The sequence below is a fragment of the Ailuropoda melanoleuca genome, chromosome 2 (assembly GCF_002007445.2).
Source record: "Ailuropoda melanoleuca isolate Jingjing chromosome 2, ASM200744v2, whole genome shotgun sequence".
Taxonomy (NCBI): Eukaryota; Metazoa; Chordata; class Mammalia; order Carnivora; family Ursidae; genus Ailuropoda; species Ailuropoda melanoleuca.
In genome coordinates this window covers 133,160,644-133,180,536 of record NC_048219.1, presented here as the reverse complement: position 1 = coordinate 133,180,536, position 19,893 = coordinate 133,160,644, and the positions used below count along the sequence as shown (strand labels likewise).

Here is a 19,893-nt window from a genome sequence, read left to right as displayed (position 1 = left end):
AGGGGAACCGGCTTAATTCGGATTCCCCCCCGAAGTTGCCTCTTCTTAGCAGATAAAGTCATTTTCTGGCTGGTGCTGGGGGCCCAGGGGAGAGTGCGGGTGAGGCCCCGGCTCTCGGGGCCAGATCCTGTCCTGTGCGCAGAGTCCTGGGGGGTGGGGAAGGGTGGACTGGCCGCAGCTGTCGAGAGGGCCGGGAGCGGGCAGGGAGGGGCCCGCGGGCGCGAGAGCCGCGCAGCCCTGTCCCGGGCCCTCCCAGGCTGGCTGGGGCGCGCAAGGGCCGGCTGGTCACTCGTGGTAAAGAAAGGTCCCTTCCCTCCCACCCCCNNCCCCCCACCCCAAGGCATTGCTCCCCTTTCCCCAGACTGGGCCGCCCGGGAGTGCGGGCAGGGAGAGCTGCGGGTCCCCGCGCGCGTAATCATGACCTCGGGGCCCCCTCCGGGCCGCGTGAGCGCGTCGGCAAGGCTGGGCGGCCGCCGCGGCCCCGGCCGTGTAACATGACCCGAGCGGCTGGCCGGCCAGCGCGGCGCGGCCATTGAGCCCTCCCTGCCCATGAATCTCTGGCGCGTCTCTCGCTCGCTCGCCCGCTCGCCTCCCGCCTCCCTTTCTCCCCCTCCAGCTCCGCGGGCTCCGTGCGCCTCTCCCTCTCCCTCCCGGTCCTCCCGCTGCCCGTCTCTCTCCACTGCCCGCCTCTCGCCACTGCCTCCCGTCTTCTCTCCCTCTCCGCAGCCTCCGTCTCTTTCTCCCTCTCTCCTTTGAAAACTGATCTTTGGCTCTTAGTGTGAAAGTGATTTGAATTTGGCTCGGCGGCGCTCTGCGCCTGCGCCCAGCCTCTGGCATGCTGGCTCCTTCCAAGCAGCTGTTTTGGGTTTGAAATTCCAACATGGCAGAGGCTGCAGTCCGTCTTCCCTTCAAAAACTTGGAATGATTTCAAATCATAGGCACCTTCACTTAACCCTAGCTTCCATTCATCAGCAAACACATCGGATCGATGCTACGCTAACCTATCGGGTTTTCGCTCCGCGCGTTCAGGTAAGAGGAGCTGCGTAGTTTTCTACCATCTGTTTAAATTTGTTTTTGTTTTTGTTTGTTTTATTTTTTAAGAATATAAATAAATCCAAGACCCGTAATAAAAAGAGATCTTCGAGTTGTGCCGTAAACATTAAATTTAATTTGCACTCGCTTCTATTCTATACGCCAACCTGCTGTCTAATTTCTCTGTACAAAGTAGCCCTGAAACATTATAATGCATATTTTTGCTGCTTAATCATTGTAACAATAGTATTGGATTAAGAGTTCGCGATAGCAAGAATCTCGTTTTCCGCTATATTGGGCTTACTTATTACTATCTTTTTACTTCAAAAATAAAAAATAAGAAAGCGGAGCCATAGGGTGGGGCTAGACTTTCTTTGGGAACTAACTTCTAAGTAAATAAGAAGTGTAAATAAGAATCTTGCACACACAAAAAGTTGAGGTTAGATTACAGTCTCGTGGCTGAGGGAACGTGAAAATGTCAGAAGATCGGTTGCAGAAAAATGTAAGCACATCATCTTGGAGGGGGTACAGCGTGGTGGGCGTATTGTTGGCAAGGAAAGGGAGAGAAAGATGTATAATTTAATGGTATATACAATCCACTGATCCTATTACCGTCCTCCCCGGAGCTCTTGTTAGTTTCAATGGGAGTGAGTGAAATTGACATGGACTTGCATTCCTGGTCATGTGCTTTTTTTCCTTTCTTTCTTCTCCTGTGATCTGAGATCCCCTTTTTGTTGATGTTGCTTTCCCCCTTAATTATATGCATGTAGGTTAAATGAATACCTGACGAAAGGGCCCACGTTTCAAGGCAGTGACATTTGATAGCTGAGAGGAAAAGTGGCTTTAATGAAAAGCAACCTTTGGAATTCCTGCTTGTGAGAAATCCAATTCAGCTTTTTGTGCTGCCAGCAAGAAATGATCAGTAGCACCAGTGTTTATGGTATGTCAGTTTTGGAATTTACTTCCTTTGCATCTAAATAGGAAAGACAAATTAAATAGCATGATAAAAACCATTGAAGACTCTCCTTGGGAAGCAGATGGTCATGATATATAATTCCTTTAAATATATATATATATTAATCTGTCAAAATGCTTGTTTGCTTTTGCTATCACTTGTTTATATTTCAGTTTTGATTAATAGATTACTGGAGTCCACTTTTATCGGTTTTAGCGGTAATCCCAAAGTTGCATGTTACTAGTAATGCACTATATAACCGCTGAAGTCAAATGGTATGTAAATTAGTTAAACTCAGTGTGGGGTTTTTTGGGGAGGAGGCTGGGTGGAGAGGGGAGAGGGCGGGAGTGTGGGGAAAGGCTGCTTACTAATGAAAGTATATATATATATATATATATATATGTACACACACAAAACTGGATGAAAAAATTTTTTTTCTCAACCTATTAATGCAATTTGACTATCTGCTCTCTGGAAGATTACACTTTGTGGAGTAATCAGTTCTTCTGAGTGTGTTTTTTTTTGGGTGAGTGAGTGAAGGGGTATCTTTTACATAAAAATAAAAAATACATATTTTGATTGCTTTAAGTCCTTAATGTCTTTTAAGGAACAGTGGTAGTTTTTTTTTTTTCCCTGCCATTCACTTGTCTGCCTGTCAGCGCTTTTTACTTTTAACCTGTGACAGAATTAAATAATCAAGCACTGAAATTGACTTTGTTTGAAATCGCTCTTTCCTCTTTCTTCACACACAAAAAAAGGTCAGATAAATGGAGTGAGAGGGGGTTTTCAATAGCTCTTGTGACCGTGCCATGTGTACACTTTGTGATATTCAATTAAGACTAAGAGGGAACAACAACACAAAGATGTTAAAAGTATTTTGCATAACCACAGGATATGTCCACTTTATACTGGCTTGGATTTTTGTTGTTGTTGTTATTTGTGTGTGGTTTTTTTTTTTTTTTTGGGTTACATTTACCCCACCACCATGCATTCACCCTGAAAAGAGAGAGAAGGAAAGGGAGAATATGAAAGAAAGAAATAGCAGTGGGGCAAAGCTGCCAGGGGTCTGTAATGTGGCCGTGGTTACTGCTCTCTCATAACACAAATGTGAATACAAGGAAAGGCACTACAGAAGGCGTTGCGCGACATACACTTCTGGCTGGACTCTGGTGACTATTGAGCTAAACACACAGTGCTCTCACACGATAGAAAGGATTTGAATTTTGCATTTGGAACTTGTTGACTTTGAAGCGATCAATAAGAAGACTGTTTATTTTAGATGCACATAATTTGCCCTGAGAAATGTTTTAAGGAGGAGAGAGCACAGCTTTTTTTCCCCCGGAGCTGTTGGAGCGAATGGGATTGCCAGATGGGCGATTTCCCTCTGTGATGTTAAAGCTGTAATATATATTCAGAGCAGATTGGGCTGCTGCCTGTGATGAGGAGGATATTACATTTATAAATTTTAAATCGGAGCTCGGACAATGTGCTGAGAGCAGAAATTGGATGGTTTGACTGTTCACCGTATTGATACTTAAATGTGATTTCTGAGTAGTAGTAATAATAATCATTGCAATAATATGTAAAAAACACGTTGGGGTAGGCAATCATATAATTCATGACATTTAACAGCAGATTTAAGTGTGTAAATTGCTCCCCTCCCCTGTCTCTGCTTACTATTAAATAATAGTCACATAATTTATTTCTCTGTGTTTAAATGCTTGTTATGCAAATGGTGGTCACTAAGGAGCCTTATCACACACTAGAATTCTGGGGAGGAAAAGTTTCTATATATATTTATATTTATATTCACATATATATAGACACTTGTGTATATGTATAAAGTGGCATTAGTGGTTCCTATTTTGTAATTCTGTCACTCTGATTATTTTTAGATTTTGTTTGTCTCAAACGTGTGGCCTAAAGGAACCAGAGCTACAAACGTAAAGGCTGGAAAGTGGGCAAGTGCTCTCACTCTGGCAGCTCTGCTGTTGCAAATTAAAAGTGTGTTGTGGTCAGGAAATGAAAGCTACAATGTCTCTTTTGAACAAGTCGTTTATCAAGAGACACATCTATCAGGGACTGCCTTGTCACATTGATTCTCTAAAAGTTAAGTCCGAGCTGGAAGCTGCTTTGATGTTTTTCATCCTAAATTTAATACAACAGAAAAAAAGCAAGGATATTATGACCAGAATAGATTAAAAAAAAAATGTTTCCTGGAACCAACAAGATCTATTTATTAGTACTGTACTATGTGTGAAGTTTTTTGGACATAAGAGTTGAAAGGTTGAAGGGGAAACCCTAGCCTTTATAAACTGATAGTTGTTAAATATGTATTAATAGTGCATTCAGTTATAGCTGGTTTCTTGGTTCACTTGGACATTTTGAAAATAGATCGTTTTAGAGGGAAAATTATTTTGAAAGGTGTTTTGGAACAATATGCAGAGAATCAAGAATTTTCATTTATTCAAATTTTAGAGTTGCCCTCTTCCTTTCTTCCTCTCTTTTAGTTCTTTATTGCTGTTTCCTCTCATCATTATATGTGTGACATATTAGCTTTTCTTTGGGAAAGAAACATTTTTTTTCTGTAAAACCTATTTCCCAAAACATGCTTGCTCACATCATCTTTATTGTTGATTAATTGTGCATGCTACATGGACTCACTCAAGTCTTTTGGAATTCCAGCCTGAAAATATAGGTAGGTAACAAATAAACCACGCCATGGATTCTTGAATACTGAATATGTTGCATTCATTATTCAAATTTTAAAAGGTATTGTTAAAAAATGACCAATTAAGAAAATTTTTTTGTGAAAGCATTTAAAAGTAGCGTGCTTCATTTTGGGAGGCCCAGATAGGAGAGAAGTGTTCCTTTGAAATAGTTTCTGGATACTTGGCTTATACTGCTGTTGGCTACTTGCTCTTTCCTGTGGATCTCTCAACAACTAGGCTGATAGACCACGAAGAGTGTGGTGGGAGTTTTGGGAAGTGTAATACCTCCTAATTAATCATGTCCGAAATGAAAGAATCATAGCAGGGTAATAAAGTCTCGTTGTTTTCCTGGAAGAGAGTAAGACTTCTGTTTGGAAGCTGTATGTGTGAGTTGACTTGCTTTTTCTCTTCTCCTAAAAAGACAGTTTATAGGGTCTCTTTAGAATTATTTCAGGAACCATTTTTTGGGGGGGGAGGGGGGATAGAGAATATTTTTCTTTCTCCTGACTGTATTGAATCAGTGATATTCTTGAAATTATCTCTGGTATCTTCTGAGTGAAAACATAGAGATTATTATTTTTTCTTTAGTTACATTAAGGACTCCAGTGGCTGAGATTCCAGTCCTCGGTCGGTTGTGGGTGGTTTTTTGTTTTCCGCAAATAGAAAATCTTTTTGTTGTTTTTATTCATGTTAGGTAGGAACTTTGAAAACCTGTTAGCAGGCAGGTACTTCTGATAGATATACAAGAGAGCAGAAATTTTATTAATTACTTTTAGATAGTATAAGAGTATGACCAGAGGGGAGAAAAGTAGTACTTCCAAGAATTGATAGAGAATATCTGTATTATAACTTGACATTTCTAAGATTGTTTAAAGTATTAGCTACTTGAAAAGACAAATGAGTGATATCACTATAGGTAAATTCTTTTTTTCCTGAGTTTTGGTTGTTACCTTTTAGATTTTAATGTTTTGCTTAGTTTATGCATGGGGACAGATCCCGAAAGTTTATGTGTCTGCAACATTTTTCAGAATTTTCATCTCCAGGTGAAGACGGCTCTGCTAATGACTCCCTGTTTTTGTCTGTCAATGTTTAGATGCCTTGAATGATTGCCTAATTAAGTAATCAGTTTTAATGGTCTGAAATCAGCAGAATTGCTAGGTGTATTTGAAACAATTGCAGGCTTTTATGATTTGTACTTTCCAGTTTGTTCTTAGAACCTTGGTTAATAGAAATGTTTACTGTTTTGCCTTCGATCAATATATTCTTGACTACAGATTTCACATACTACTTTTAAAAAGTACCACACTTATTGTTGGAGGGCTAATAAATTTAATTACCAGGAATTTAAATTGATTTATAAATTTTTGATTGGGAGAAATTGTTCTGTAGACATTTGTGTGAAATATTGACATATGCTACTGATCGATAAGACTTGATTAATCAGCATATCTGCTTTTTTATCTTGAGTCATTGATAAGTCAGAATAAACAAATGGCACAGGAAACAATGCAGTTTTTTTCCTTCAATTAAAAAAAATCTAACTATAATTGTCTCTTTCTTTGGGGGCATATAAGGGCTAATGTTTCATTAAGATCAGTTGAACTTAGGCATTATTTGGGGTACTTCTACAAGTCCATAAATGATTCCATCTTCAATTAACTGTCTCTCTCTCTCTCACACACACATACATATTATAGCTAGATTTTTTTTTTGTCTATGAAAAATGAAACTTTTTTTTCAAAAACTGAAAAGAAATGCTTGTTTAGCAAGTGCTTTTCATGGTTGGAATTTGTAATTTTCTCCCTTTTTTTTCCTAAACGTGAATTTTTATCATTAATTTCTTCACTTAACTTATGGTAGAAATTTCAAGCATAGCTGCTTTGACATGATTGCTGATTACTGATCTTTTGGGTTTTTTGATCTTGTCATTCAAATGGGAATTTTACCTGAAAGATGCTTACTCCAACCAATGCAGATAGTGGAAATAAGGAGTAGGCAGGAATACGGTAACAATAAATTGTACTGATAAGTTTGCAGCAAATCAAAAGCAGGTGGCTATGCTGTTTCCTTCGGGCAGCCCCGCAGATGCCTGCTTGGGAGCTCTGGCTCAGCACGGCACATGCGTAGGCTACCTGTTGATGCTAGCCTTAGTCAGGAGACTGAGGCGGCAGAAAAGATAGGTGATCAGAAACCATCCAAACATGAGCTATCATATGGCACTTTCTGTTAATAATATTTACATATTTTATGCAACAAATCTGTTCGTTGTCTTGTTACTTGATTATTGACACTTCACTTAACATTGCATATGGTGGGCTGTTGTTTCTGGGTATATTAGAGGCAGTAAATTCAAAGGAGAATTTCAATTCAGATGTCTATATGTTAAATATATGGAGAAATGGATATGTTCGCTTATATTTGAGCCACTATGACTTTCCCAAAACATCGATAGCATTACTTTGCCAGTCATTTTTGAAACTAGTGCGTCCTGAGAGTAGCACGTGTGGTTTATTCTGGGGAGGCCCAAGGTTAAGTTTGTTTTTTTTTTTTTTAACCCTACCTTTATGAGCTGAAGTACTCATATTTTCATGTGGGGGAATCTTTTTTTAGAAAATATATTTTTTAATAATATTGGGAAATTTGCTTCTTATTAGACTTTTGTTCTCATTTTTGGTCAAGAGTAGCTTTTATAAAAAGTTTATCAGTGATACTATTGCTCACAAAAAAGATTTTCTTACTGCAGAATAAATAATGTGAAGTACCTAGAAAATGGTTTCTTAATATCAAAAACACCTTTACTCAGTTCCTTTCTTATGAGCTTTGATTTCTGCTGGTAATGTGTGTATTTACTCCATTCCACTTGTGGATGTGTTGCTGGCAAGAGAACAGAAACTGCATTTTCTTCATCCCCCCCCCCCCAAAATAAGTCTCTCTTTTTTTCCCAGATTCAAGTAAGGTTTGCCTCATGTCAATTGGATGTTTTTTAAGCAACTGACAATTGATTAAATGCCATATGCCTGTGACGGTAGACTCATCTGAGAACGGTGACCTCTACTCTCATGCTTTGGTTCCTGAGGAGGTAATATTCATGGAAACAGTAGCCTTCAAAATAAATTTTTTTAAAATTTTTATTTATTCGACAGAGATAGAGACAGCCAGCGAGAGAGGGAACACAAGCACGGGGAGTGGGAGAGGAAGAAGCAGGCTCATAGCGCAGGAGCCTGATGTGGGGCTTGATCCCATAACGCCGGGATCACGCCCTGAGCCGAAGGCAGACGCTTAACCGCTGTGCCACCCAGGCGCCCCTCAAAATAAAATTTTGAAAGTAGTGTAACGTGAAGCCGTGGGTTTCCAGATGTCACTGTAAACTTTTGGCTATTCTTTTGATTTATTATCTTCACCATCAGCATGCATTGTCACCTTCACCTAGGGCTGGCTGCATAATTTCTGGGGCTTGGTGCAAAAAAGAAAATGTGGGGCACCTTGTTCACAACTTATTAAAAATTCAAGACAGCCACAGCAGAGCAGTAAACCAAACGCAGGGCCCTTGTGTGTGGGACCCTGGGAGTGTGCACAAGTCGCAGGGCAAGGAAGCTAGCCGGGCCTTCACAACCCACAAACTTCTATCAAGGGCCTGCTTGGTGCAAGTCACTGGGCTTCCTATGTAGGAGACTAACTAGCCCACACTTCTTCCCTGTGCCTCTGCCCAAAGAAATACTGAGGGTTACTGAGTGAGAGAATCGATGGTAAATGGACCATTAGGTATCTTCTGCTCTTTCTGCACATGAATTGGTGTGACAGAAATATTTGCCTTTGTCTCTTATTGCTCTTTGCCTGATATGTGCTCCATGTAGCCCATGAATTCTTGTACAGAGATTCTGAAAAGGAACCGTGTGTTTTGTCATTGCTTGCATGCAGGTACATACTTGAATATGTCCTCCCAGGCTCAGAATGAGTGGGGTGGGAAGGTTTTTAGTAAGATGTGTCCTAAGAGCCTGGGAGTTTCTCTGTTGCCATGTACCACCACCACCCCACCTAAATTTCAAGCACACGTGAAATAAGTATTTCTAAGGTAGAATCCAAAATTATCTAAACATATAGAAAATCCTGGCCAGTTAAAAATAAAAGCACAACTCACTGAGTGCCATTCAGACAAAAGGGGCAAATGCAAAAATAATTTCCTTGTTATAACAGTAGCAGCATTGATATTTTGACATTAGAAAGTGGCGTCGTAGCTCCATAAACACATGGTGACAGCTGTGTTAACGATGCAGAGGGACTCTTCCACGCAAGAACATTAACTCTGCAGTATGCTATATTCAGATTGCGAACTTGGTTTCTGAACCTGGATTGAAATAACCCCCTTTTCCCTTGAATAATGGAGTCACCAGGTGGGACTCCTTTCTCCTTGGGTTTGAACATCCTGTGTCCAGGGGTGGACAAACGTTTACATTGTTGCTTCCCAAGATACTTCTCAATGAGATCAAGCTTCATATTGCGATACCTAAAACTAAATTTTGAAGTCAAGCGGCTTTTTCAAATCAAAACTGAGATACGATGGAATGTCCAGCAAGTAATGGATCTGAGTGCACTTGAAGTTGTACCATTTATTTTCAAAAGGTATTTCTCACATCAGATGACTCTGCCAGGAAAGGAAATATCAAAGACCTCGGAAAAGTAACTATTCTTTTCTATAATCCAAGACTGGGGTGAGGGTGGGGGGCTTTAAAGATATTTCTGAGGAAGAATAAAAGTTGAACTTATTTTGAATGCCTTGTTAGACTTTGTGGAGAGAAATACTATATATGAGACCTTCTAAGAAGAAAAATCTTTGCCCTGTGTAATAACAAGGCATTGCTCTCTCAGTTGATATGTGCTTTAACGAAAGGAGGCTTGAAAATATCTATTACAACAGTGTCCCATTTAATTATAAATTCACCCTGCAGTTTAGAAATTTTTTGCATCAAAGGCATGATAAACCTGTAATATTTTGATAGATGCTTAGCCACCAAACATATTTTTAGTGTCCTATAACCGATCTAGAAATTCTGTAGTATAATTTAAATCAGAACCCTTCTGTCCCCACCTTACCCCTAGCCTTTAGTATGTGGGATTTTCGCAATACACGTTTGGCCTGGGAAAGGATTAAACCAGGAATCTGTGTAAATCTGTGGCAATAATGTTATGCTCCAAATAACCGTTTTATTTCCCTTTTATTCACTTCTTTTCCCTTTCCATTTCAAATTGAAGTTAAGACTGTAAACTCTTTCTCTTAGATCACATACCTGAATGATGCTAAATTATAAGTCTTAATTAGGTATGATTCACTGATTTTAATCTTACAAGATAATTATTCTGAATAGGATAAAAGGTTCCCTTCAGATTGAAGGCATTTTCATTACAAACCCCATTTAAGATCAAACAAAGACCATTAAATAAACAGAATACTGTTATTCTTTTAAGCCTAAGAGTTAATACTTTTGAGTTTAAGTACATGAATGAGGACATAACGACATCGATAGGGCAGTTTTAGTGTTTGCAAACTTTTAGCGCTTTTGATAAATTTTACTGCTAGGAATTACATGGATGGAGAGGAATCTTTTAAATAAAAATTACAGTTTTGATTATCTAAATGGAATACGCTCTTGTGCATGTTCATAGATACATTTCCTTGTGAAGATATCGATGTCAGGGACACTTTTGGTATGTCTTTATGAGTAATTAGGTTAACGGGGTTAGTTAGAAAATGTATCCTTTCCTGGAAAATGAAAAATTGCATTCAAGCAAAGGTAAAAGAGTAGAACATATTCATGACTTTAAGTACTTAAAAAGATATTTTATGAGTCATTTTTAAGAATAATACCCAATATGTAACTTGTTAAGAATAATAGCCATTTTTACTTTTTAAAGCATATTTATATTAAAACTGACTTTCCGTTCATGAGTCACAAATCTGGAGTCAATTTTAGGCCCGACTTAACAAAAGATGTGGGTCTAATCCCCTGCCCGGATTGCAGTATCCTACGCTAGCGGTATTGGTGCAAAATTTTTCTTTAAAGAGAGATTTTTGTTTGCATTATTCAGAAGATTAAGCCACATTTTTGAGGGGAATACTGATATGACCCAAATGGAGATATTGGGACCCTGAATGACCTACATCTTTGTCTGACAAACTAGAAGGAGAAAATTTCACCACCTTTGGAATGTTATATACCTGCCTGAACAGTACTTGTTCTTTCTATGGGAAGATTTTAATGTACTAAGAATGAAGGTTCCCTAATTGGAAAAATATGCTTTATGTAATTATAAGAGTACCAATCAACTAGTCATCAGTATGAATTTAGTTACAATGGTAGGATAGTAGCACTAAAGAATCTTCCTCAGAAGTGGATGGTGAGACTGAGCTAAGTGTCTCTTGAGAAAGAGAAAAATTCTGTACATATGCAGAATTCCTTTTGGGTTTTTTTTTTTTTTTTAACATGAGCATGAAATCTTTATCAATAACATTTAAGCAGTTTAAGTATTAGGAAAAAATTCTACTATTGGAAGATCTTTATTACGCTTTGTTCTTTTAATAAGTCCTCGATGAACTCATACAGTTCATTAATGGTTGTTTTGTTTGTTTGTTCTATTTTTGTGTTGTTTTATTTTGTTTTAAAATCAAAGTAAAAAGACCTTAAGGGAAACTATTTTGTACTGTTTGTCTTTAAAAATACCTACTGAGAACACTACAACGCGTGGTATAGATTTGCTTATAATGATGGGCAAAAATCCACAATTTTACCCCAATGTAATTCTCTTTCTCTGGAATCTACCTTCCTATACAAAATGCCACTATTCCTAAGCTATTGTATGGTAGGTGTTGCGGATGTGTCATTGTAATGCACATGTGTACCTAAACACGTATATTTTTTGTATTTATCTATGATTTCTAACAGCCAACTCTGCAGGTGTCCTTGTGCTTGGGGCAGGCAGAACAAGGTTTTCTACCTAGCTTGCTATTTGCAGACTTGCTGGGAACCTTGCTGTCTCATCCATCCTCCTGCTGCTGGGGTCCGGTTTTACCCAGACTTGAGTACTGTTTTGATGAGGACGGGTTTTCATTTTGTTTTATTTTTGTTTTTATTTTTTAGTATTTATCTGTAGGGCTGGTTCTGATTTGATCATCTGGAAAATCAAATTTCACTTGAGCTACTAGAATATGATATTTACACCATGAGGAGGGAGTTTGAATTAATTAAGAGGATATTGAGCTGTGTAGTGGGAGGAAGTATAGCAGCATTTTTTGGCACAGACACAGGGTGAAAGACAACTTGTAGGAATGGGGAAGTAGTTAAAGGGAAATAAATTAGGGAAATTGTTGAGGAAAGTCAAGGGCGACGATGATCTTCATGTGACTGTTGCTAAAAATGATATTGGCAATTTAAAAAAATCAAATCCTAATACAATTATGTGAGACAACTGGTCATTTATTAAGAATTAGTGACCAGTGAACGTTAAGTAGGCTGCAGCACTATAAACAAATCAGATTCCCCCTTTTAAAAGTGGCACATTCTATATCAGATCTTGAATATATGGGATTTGTGATCGCACAGATTAAAAGAACTATTTCCCCCCTCTTTTCTCCTCATAATTTGAAAAAGTGTAAAAATTATACATGCCTTTCAGGATGACTCATATTACTCTTAGACTCTTTTTTCTCCCTCAACCTACTCAATTTAATTAGACCACAAGTGAGATTACAGAAGAAAAGCCATTGAGGATTGGGGTGTATCTTTTTTAAGGCCTCTTTGGAAAATAATGCATTTATTGCCATTACAGGAGTTCAAATCATTAAAGTAGATGTATGATTTGCTTTGCTTGGAGCAAAGATTAATGGTAAATTTTGTATCTCCTCTGTGAGCTAGCTGTACCGTAGTGGCCAAAACTAAACAGACCAACCAACCTGCCAAAGCCTTGCCTCAGACCAGTTAAATGGAAGTTCAGGGGACGCCCAGTTTCTTTTAAGCTCCCCAGGGAATCGGACGTAAAGTTGTGATTAAGAACCTCTTCTCTAAACCAAAACTTGACACATTTCATGAAATCCTAAACTTTTCACTACTTGAAACTATTATTCCTGTTTGAAGACGTACAGTTAGAGATATCCCGTCAGAATTTGATGTACTAATGATACGTACTAGAGTTATTAGTTCACTATCTGGCTAAATTCAACAACAGTCTATGAAGAATCTTAAGGACATCGCCACCACCGTAGTAAGAGTACCTCAGGAAAGTGAAAGTGGTGAAGAAAAGCGTCAGCAGAAGCCAAGAGTCTATCGTATTTGTGACCCTGGGTAAGTCACTCAACCTCTTTGAGCCTCTTTACTTTTTTATAAAAGGAGAGTTGATCCAATGACTATTAAGACTTTTTCCAGTTCTATTTAATCCATGACTGCTTGGTCATGGACTAGTAGTATAAGCTTGAGTAAGTTGGAACCTTGCTAGTGGTCAGTGGCTGATGAAAAATATGTTTTTGTTTCTCTTTAAGAAACTAAAGAAATTGTCTTGGAAACAATGAAGGAAGTTCAAGGCCCATTTATCACTTTGTTAAACCCTTCAAGGGGGATGGTAACCATTCATTAAATATGCTTACTAATTGGCTGCAAGCAAATATGTCAGCAATTCTACTATCTTGAGAGTTGATGGGTATTAGTTAGCCAGCGCTTTTTCCCTGTAAGAGATATAAATAGACGGACAAGCAGATTAACTTAAGCAGTAGCAGAGTTAGGGCCTTCGAATCCTTTTAAAAATATATATAAGTTACAGTTCAGTATGAAATTTGGATCTAACGGGAAGCAATTCCATCTTTCCTCTGCTTTAGGTCTAATTCGTCTTTATTCATCCTCTTTTTACTCCCTGGAATGCTCTTTTCCACCTGTTGAAATCCTACCAGAACTTTGATATCTAACTCAATGTTGCATCATCTATGGAAACTTCCTTGAGCCACACTAATCAGGATGCATTTCAATATCTACTTGATAATCCCTAAGCACTGTTTAAAAAAGATCTTCTTTCGATCATTTGCTATCATCTCTCCTCTACTGTAAATTGCAAGGCATTTGTGTTTCTCATTTATGAAACTGTAAACTTCTTGTGAGCAGGGCACATCTAATTCTTTTTTTATTTTTAATCTTCTTAACATGCCTGTATGGTGCAAGACCTGTAATAGGTGTTCAATAAATGTTTGGTGAATTGAATTGAGAGAAGCACAGGAGACTATCACTTGGTTAATCTTTTATTAATCTTACTTTTAAAAAAATTGGAAAGTACTTTTAAAAATATTTAAAGAACAGATACATTAAACTTGTGCATTTCATTTTAAAAAGTGAAATTTCTATATTCTTCATGTAATTTAATTACCAAAGAAGAACTTTATAACCCTGAAAAATAGTTTTATAATTATATGCCTAAAAAGGAGCTTACCATCATTTATCCCGTTTTCATATATCTGGAGAGGAGAGGATTTAAACTATTTTATAAAAATAGAACATTATAATGCTACCTTGAAAAATCTTACAGAACAAAACTGCATAGCCTGTTTTATTATAAAGTAGTAACAGATGCCTTCAAATCACTGTGTTCTACATCTTTTTTTTTTTTCCTTGTGTGTTTGCAGTCAGGAAAAAAAAAAAAAAGAGGCTACAGAATCATAAAGTACTAGACCAGGAGACTTTCAAATCAACTTCTTGCCAAAATAGGGTTATTCAGCCTTTGGTTGAACATAAGAAATCAGCACCTCCTAAGGCACTCCTTTCTGTTTTGTCTTTTCTCTGATAAATAAGTAGTGTGCAAATCTGTACCCCAGCAGCACTCGAAAGAGATTTCCTTGGGAATATGATGGTACTTAGGGTGATAAGATGTGAGAAGCACACTAGTTGATCTACAGTTGATAGGAGAACTTTCCTCGACTCTGTAGTTTGTGACTGTCTTTGGTCAACATTTTATTTAATTGGCATATTTTGTTTTATAGTTGAGTACCGTCTGACCGTATTACTTCTTGGTGTACTAAATACTGGGTAGTAAGCAATTTAGCGGGGGTTACACCCAATGACCTTGTCTCCTAGCGGTTCTCTGCATTACCAGTCGGTTTGTGTGCTTATGAGGGATCAGTTTCTTTCTCAAAGCTGTCCCTAATGTTACAACAAATGGCATTACAAAATTTTCTAAGGGAAGCTCAATTTGATCGACGTGTTGAAATTGTAATGAGTTAGTCAACAGTATTTTGCAAGATTTCTATTTTATATGTGTGTATTTGAACCTAAAGATGGACGTACCAGAGAAAAGCACTCGTTCACCTTCCTTTGTGAAAGAAAAAACAAAACAAAACAACCAAAGAACCCCACAAAAAAAACAAAAAACCAACCAACCAAAAAAACCCCTAAGGATCTATTGTCATTCTTTTAAAAACACAATTTTACTAAGGGAACCTATAACCTCTCCTGGAAGCTCACTCGTTTTCTTTTAATTTGGACTCTTCAGATCTGACAAGTTCTAGATGTTATCTTACCGCTTCATATTGAAATCTGGGTTGATCTCATACACTCCATATAGAAGAAGTATCTGCAGTGCTGATTGTTGAACCTGGATTATGACAAAGAAATGCCATTAAGTGAGCTGTGATGGACGAATGTTGCTTCATTAATTGCGTGAAAACACCACATCTTTAGCAAAGAGCTTCAGGAGTACGGAAGGATAGGACATTGTAGGTAGAATAATAAAGATTATGAAACAGTTTGAAAGGTGGCAAAAGCATTTTTGCAGTTTGACTAAAATAATGTGTGTAGTTCCTTTGTTAAATCAGCTCTTCTGGTGTTCTGGAAACCATTCAATAAGCTAAGCAAGTAAAAGTGCTTAAATAAATAAGTTAAAATTCATGAGAGTGAGGCTAACAACTATTAGCTGAAAATCCTTATGGTGGTAGCTTGCCAAAAACCCAACTAAATCAAGGGAAGATTTTATTTTATTTTATTTTTTTTAAAGATTTTATTTATTTATTCGACAGAGATAGCCAGCGAGAGAGGGAACACAAGCAGGGGGAGTGGGAGAGGAAGAAACAGGCTCATAACGGAAGAGCCTGATGTGGGGCTCGATCCCGTAATGTAATGCCGGGATCACGCCCTGAGCTGAAGGCAGACGCTTAACCGCTGTGCCACCCAGGCGCCCCAAGGGAAGATTTTAAAGACATAGCTTAGGGGCACCTGGGTGGCCAAGTGGGTTAAGTGTCTGCCTTTGGCTCAGGTCATGATCTCAGGGTCCCGGGATCGAGTGCTTCATTGGGTTCCTTGCTCAGTGGGGAACCTTCCTCTCCCTCTCCTTCTGCTGCTGCCCCTGCTTGTGCTCTCTCTCCCTCTGTCAGATAAATAAGTAAGTAAGTAAATAAATAAATAGTAAAAATGAAAAATAAAAGACATAGCTTAAAATTCTGCCCTGTTTATATTCAGGAGGTTGTGGGGTTCTAAACCAACTAAATAAAAATATCCATGCAGATCCTTCATGCCTAAAATGTCAGCCTTTTCTCCTTTAGTCCTCCCAAAGGAAAATTGGGTGATTTCCCAGAGATCGTAGTAATGTAAGTTGGTAGTCACAAAATTAGAGCCATGATTAAAAGTCAGTGGTCGACAGTTGCTTTTGTTGTCCTTTTTTATTTTGTTTTTTTAGTTTTTGGTTCTCATAAGCATAGTTGAAAGTTGTCAGTAACCAGATTTTTTTATTAGGCCTACTGGATGTTTTTATTAGGCATTTCTTAAAGAATACGAGGCTGTATTTGTTCTCTTAGCTTCAAATCTAAAATGAAACATAAACTTATTTCAAGGGAGCCCAGCTATGGGTGTGTGAGTGTGTGTGTGTGTGTTTGTATTCAGTGGAGCAACTATGAAACATGACAGCACTTAGAGCGCTTCCGTTCTGAGTGGCCAGTGGGTAGCTCCATACAGACACCATCTAAGTGAGCCAATTTAAATCTCACTACAGATTCTTAACTAAGTGGCCCAGGTCTATCCGGGAGGAGACACTTGTCCCTCAGGGGATACGTTTGGCATGATATTCAGTTGAAGAGTCAGTAAACAAGGTTTATGAGAAATTAGTTAAAACTGAAATTGCAAATGGATAATGAAGGGTAGTTTACCCTAAAATGGCTTGAATATATTTGTCATATGTGCACAAAGAGAATTTTTTAAACGGGTTATTTTGATTAGAATGAAAACCAATCACAAATAAGCCACTTAAAATTTGCTTTCCTGCTAGGATCATTTTCTTTGAGCGACTGACCACGCCTTCTTCCAGCCCCGTCTTTGTCCAGGGTTTGGTGTAGTCATGCACGTGTCCTTGAAGAAACGTAGCATCTTTCAGGAGATTTTTGCGCAAGTGAAATCAGATACCAGTTTTTATTGCAGAACCCAGCCTACAAATGTTTCTCTTTAAAGACATTTTTAATAGAAACAGTAAGGTATAAATCATTTAAGCAATTACCTGGACATTGTGGAAATGGGGCTTGGCTTGTTCTGTAGCCCCAGATGTTTCCAGATTCCAGTAATAACCCGGTCCAGATATTTACAGCTTAATTTTCTGTGCATGTGCACTTGTCCACAAATGGCTCCTATTTCCCATTTTCTGTTGGACAACTGGGCCACTTAGAGGTAAAGAAAGTGATTTCAGCTTGGGTGATGACAAACATTAATGGTTATAATAAGTTGCTTCTAGAAACTTTGATCACTTAAAAAAGATGGAGAGGCTAAATCTTAGAGAATTTTATACTAAGAAATAAAATAAATTATTCAAATGGCATTTGCCTTTATGGATGGGGATGGGGTGAATAACCTCCCCTCATTCCTCAAAATTATATTTAGCTTTGATATACTGTGTGATAAAAGTGATTTTTTTTTTTTTAATGCGTCTTCTGGCACTGGTTGGGTTATCACGCAGGCTGCTAGTTTTCCTTGCATTACTATTCCACAGTTTTTCTTGTTCTTACTAGAAACTAAACAAATGGAAAATAATGATTGGTAACCATCTGCTGTGCAGAAATTTCACATATAGCAGTTAACTCTATTTTATAAAACAAGACCAAATGAGTGGATTATACTGTTGCCAGTAAATAGCAACATGCAGTAGAGCTTCCTCTGGACAAAGCAGGAGCCTAGGCAGCCAGCATTTCATTATGGGAAGTCAGTTGGTTGGGCTGTGGGACTGGATGTGCCCAGGCATGGATGCGTGTGCTCGTGTGTGTGTGTGTGTGTCCTTGTTTGTACTGCACATATGAAGAGAATCGGTATTTCCTCTCTACCTGTTCCTTGTGTCTCCATCCTTGCCCCGCATAATTCCAATCAAGCTAAGTCGGAGTATTGTAGGTGCAAGTGAATCGATTTAATCACATCATCCTAGATCTCTTTATTTGCTTAAAAAATAAAGCCAAAATACATAAAGCCATGTAGAATGAAGATGTGTGAAAGTACGGGGGCTTCAGACCAAAATCATGGTTTCCTAAGCTGGACAAATTATGACTAGTGCCTAGCTTTAAATCAGTCTCTGGTCTTATCCTCTACCTGAAGAACACCTTAACTGAAAATTAGATTGAGTATATGTCCAAAAGATATGGATGGGCAACGATTATTCATATAGTCGCTACTCAAGTATGGATGTTGCATCGAGGGAAGACATGTATGAGAATAGACAGAAGTAAGTGGTCACAAAGAATTTATTCAGATGGACCAGGTAAGGCCTGATTTTATAGCTGTCCATATAATCAATCAATCGATCTCTCTCTCCCTCCCGCCTCCTTGCTCTAAAATCTGTTTAATATATCAATATAGTTAGATACTCAAAACACACATATTATCTCTTTCACTTCTTTGATACTGAGATTTTGCCACAGAGCAAGAAAAGTTGTTTAAAATGGGCAGTATATTGAGTTCAAGGGACCCATACAGTTCATAAATTCTCTGGTGTCTACTGGATTTTTCATCAGGGAGACTTCCAATAAAAATGATCTATTTTAGAAATAATATTGTTTAGTAGGTTGAAATGTGGTGTAATAAAATTAGACCTTCAGTCTTCTAAAGTTACTACTTAGATGGCACCCTTGGGATGGTAAAATGGCTGTATAAGCAGATGAATCAGACAGTTCCACTGATGGGTACATTTGTCAGTCTCTGTTACAGATATAATATATTCTTATATCTGTAATCCTGACACTGTTACATCCAAATGAAATCAACATGAGGTTGTCATCTTTAAGCAAATATGTTAAGTGTTGTCTTTTGTGCTTTGGTTTTGAAAGAAAGGGGCCCAGGGGAGACAGCATCATGCAAATGGAACAAATCCCATTTCTTCTGAGCTGTGCTGTTTTTCCCCTCCATGGCAGCTGGCTGTGTTATCTTTGTGTGTTTCTCTGAGTGCTGACAATTCTTTCAGTGATCTAAGTTAGGGCACATTAGAAAGTGGAAGCAGCTGTCTGTCGCTATACTGAGAGACGTGTTTGCTCTACTGCAAAGATGAAGGACCATGAATCCTTGACACACTCCCCCCCCTCCCCCCTGTACTTTCCAACATGATCAACATTCAGACGCACAGATTGTCTGCTTGGACAGTTTTTTGTTCTGACTGACAGCATCTGGCATAGACAAATTTAAAAATACATAGCATGCCATGCTTGGAATTGGAACATCCCTTCTTTATTAATCTTCTCATTTAAACCATTCATTTACATTTCAAGAAAGGTTACAGCTTGATATGGTTGAAACGTGGATTTTTAAATGAATAACCTTCTAATGAAATGTCTTGAATGAGTTCCAAGCAGCTAGTGTTCATTAAAAATTACACCCGATTAACACGGCCTTGAAAGCCTGAGAGGAAAGGGATTTCTTATTGTTTTAATCCACAATGCTATCCAGTGTTTACCTTTCTGGCACAAAGCAAATAGAAATGATGCCTGTACTCGCAACACTTCTGATGTTGAACACAACTATGATATCACCCTTAAGCCGACAAAACACTTGGCCTTGTTTAATCAGATTTCCTTCCCTCTGAAAACCCCCAGAGGTGTTAAAAAATTTTTTTAAACGCCACCAAAATATGCCTCTTTCAGGTCTTCTCTCTCTCTCTCTCTCTCCATGTCCCACCCCTCCCCCACCCCAAAATACTATTCCTCTGTGCCCAAAG

The 19,893-nt window shown here is 38.4% G+C and overlaps 1 protein-coding gene across 2 annotated transcripts in view; it reads left to right on the top strand.

The window, feature by feature from the left end:
* The first annotated feature begins 332 nt into the window (after positions 1–332).
* FIGN (fidgetin, microtubule severing factor) overlaps positions 333–19,893 on the top strand; it is a 124,454-nt gene continuing 104,893 nt past the window's right edge. Inside the window, exons 1-2 of one of the 2 annotated variants that reach the window (XM_019804826.2) lie at positions 333–1,029; positions 1,803–1,972. In XM_019804826.2, coding sequence (XP_019660385.1) covers positions 1,948–1,972 — 25 coding nt within the window. In that variant the 5' untranslated portion in view covers positions 333–1,029; positions 1,803–1,947. The remainder of the gene's footprint in view (positions 1,030–1,802; positions 1,973–19,893) is intronic. The other variant, XM_002924208.4, reaches the window with a different exon arrangement.